The sequence below is a fragment of the Thermobia domestica genome, chromosome 1 (genome assembly GCF_964235325.1).
Source record: "Thermobia domestica chromosome 1, izTheDome1.hap1.1, whole genome shotgun sequence".
In the NCBI taxonomy this organism is placed as follows: domain Eukaryota; kingdom Metazoa; phylum Arthropoda; class Insecta; order Zygentoma; family Lepismatidae; genus Thermobia; species Thermobia domestica.
In genome coordinates, this window is record NC_137454.1 from 319,240,058 (window position 1) to 319,242,559 (window position 2,502).

At 36.1% G+C, this 2,502-nt stretch overlaps 1 protein-coding gene across 1 annotated transcript; it reads right to left on the bottom strand.

Annotated features, from left to right (window-relative positions):
- Positions 1-634: 634 nt before the first annotated feature.
- LOC145680781 (zinc finger MYM-type protein 1-like) lies at positions 635-1,840 on the bottom strand. Its single transcript, XM_081751786.1, has one exon. It carries the CDS (start codon positions 1,838-1,840, stop codon positions 635-637), a length of 1,206 nt encoding a protein of 401 aa, XP_081607912.1.
- Between the last annotated feature and the right edge of the window lie 662 nt (positions 1,841-2,502).

Below are 2,502 nucleotides of genomic sequence, written 5' to 3' on the forward strand. Positions count from 1 at the left end.
GGAACAGAAAACCAATGAAAAATCATGGATTATTAAAAGAGAGAGAAAAAACAACATGAGATACACAGAAGAGATGAATAAGAAAATAATTAGGGTATTGTTTGAGAATAAATTGTATTCTGAACAACATACTGGAAAGTATGGTGAAGGAAAATGACAGAAGAGAGCAAGAAGACCCGTATTCAGTTGGTAAAAAGGAGAACAGCATTATTTCAAACACAGTTCTACGCAGTGGCGGCTCGTGCTACTTATACTTAGGAGGGCTGCATAAAATAAAACACTTACCTTATTTAAAAATTAATTCCATACGACGGTCCTTCCTTGTAGCAAACTTGTCGATAACTCTATTATTAAAGTTAGGGATCTTTTCAACCATTTCCTTTTCTATTGATAACATGGCAAGTGCTGTTAACCGTTCTTGTCCCATTGTATTTCTCAGAAAAGTTTTCACTCTTTTAAGGGTAGAAAAGCATCGCTCAGGTTCACTAGTAGTAAGGGGCAACGTTATGAATATTTTCAAAAGTTTTAGCACTTCAGAAAAAGTGGAAGCAAGACCATTGTTTATAATATATTGGAGGAAATTCACAGCACCACCAAGTTTCCTTAACTCTTCTCTTGCATAAACTACACTAAGTTATGTATGAAGTTTATCTTTATCAAACACAGGAAAGAGTTCTGTACATTTATTGAAGATTTCTTCGGGAAAGGAAGCACTAAACTCATCAAAATTAGATTCCTGCAGAAGTGAAGATATGGATAAGTGGTCTGTAAAATGGAAGCGCAGGTTCACTTCGTTTAAAATAACATCACACACTTCTTTGGCTGCGGCTGTTCTTGATTGTGCGTTTGAAACAATTCTCCTTTTGTTTTGACTTTGCGTTTCGGTATCAATTAGTCCTATTGATTCCCTGATTTTATTAATTTCAATAGTAAAGGCAGATAAATATGATTGAACTTTTGCTGCATCTATTTGACGACTTTGTAGTTGGTTATATAGAATATCAAGATGTGGCATAACTAAGTGAAAAAAATTTAGCCAGAAACAAAATTCTTCATTTTGGAGATAACCCAACAAGGCAGATGCTTCATTTATTGTTGCGGTGCTTGAGGTCTCGGATTCTGACAAAATTTGGAAGCATTCTTTCAGTTCTTCCTGCTTTTCATACACTACATTAACAGTCCTAGATTTAAAATTCCATCTAGTTGGTCCACCAGTGGGTATCCGCTTGGCAACACAGGAATCTAAAACAGCTGTTCTGTTATGAGAGCGAGAAAAAAAAGCCGGGATAGCAGAAAGATTAGAAAAGAATATTCTGGCTTTAGTGTTTTGTCTGGAGGCTCTTTCCATCACAAGATTCAATTGATGAGCAAAACAGTGCACAAAATAAGCATTAGTGTATACCTCTCTCACTTTGGCCTGAACTCCATTTATAGCCCCACTCATTACAGCTGCGCCATCATAGCTTTGTCCAATAAGTTTACTTTCTTGTTTTAAGATTTGATTAATTTCAGAAAGTATGCATTCAGCAATGGAGTCGGCATTTTGGCCCTTTGGATTAAAAAAGCCCCAGAATCTTTCCACAGGAACACCTTCTGCAGTACAGTACCTTAAGACAATAACAAGCTGAAACATATCTGCAATGTCAGTTGTTTCGTCAGCCATAAGAGAAACATATTCGGCAGCTTTAATTTCTTCTATTATATTTTCCCTGGTGACTTCTAGCATACATTGAAGTAACTCATTTTGAATACTTTTAGAAGTCCCTTTAAATGCTGATGTACTGTCAAGATGAGACTTCAATAAGGAATCTAGTTCAGATGTATATTTAATCAAAACCATGAACACGCCTTGATTTTTCGATCCTTCACGCTCATCATGCCCCCTTAACGCTAGTTCGTGTAAACTACAAAATTTTACGCAGTTAACGATTTTTGAAAGAGTGTCCCTATTTTTTTGCATCTGACTATTATGACGTTCAATCGAGTCTTTATAGGCTTGACTTAAACAAGTCTGGACGTTCAACAGAACCAAGTGTGGCTAGATTTAACATATTATTAACATGCTTCCTTGATATTTCATGTTTATGGCTTTTGTCATGAAGTCTCTTCAAATCCGATACCCCTTTTTCAACCCACGCGATGTTCGCTGCGTCATCATCAATCCCGAATAAAAGACAAGGGAAACAGAAAAGTGCATTTCTTATTTCACACCCACATATCCACTCATATTTGTTATATATTTCAGTATTGAAACACCTAGTGTACTGTTTTTGACGACTTACAGCAGTTTGTGTTATGTTTAATACAGGAGTCGGTCTCCCATGTGCTTTAATTTCACACTTTTCTGCCAATGTTAAACTACCAAATCGAATAGATTTTAAATATTCCACTGAATTATTCATTTTCCTTATACAAACACAAGATATGGAACCACAACAAAGCACGAAAAAATACACGTACGTCGTCACAGAACACCAATGCACTCACAAGAAGACAAGGACG

Coding starts and splice junctions, on each gene's coding strand:
- LOC145680781 (XM_081751786.1), bottom strand. CDS start 1,840: ATGGTTTTGATTAAATATACATCTGAACTAGATTCCTTATTGAAGTCT.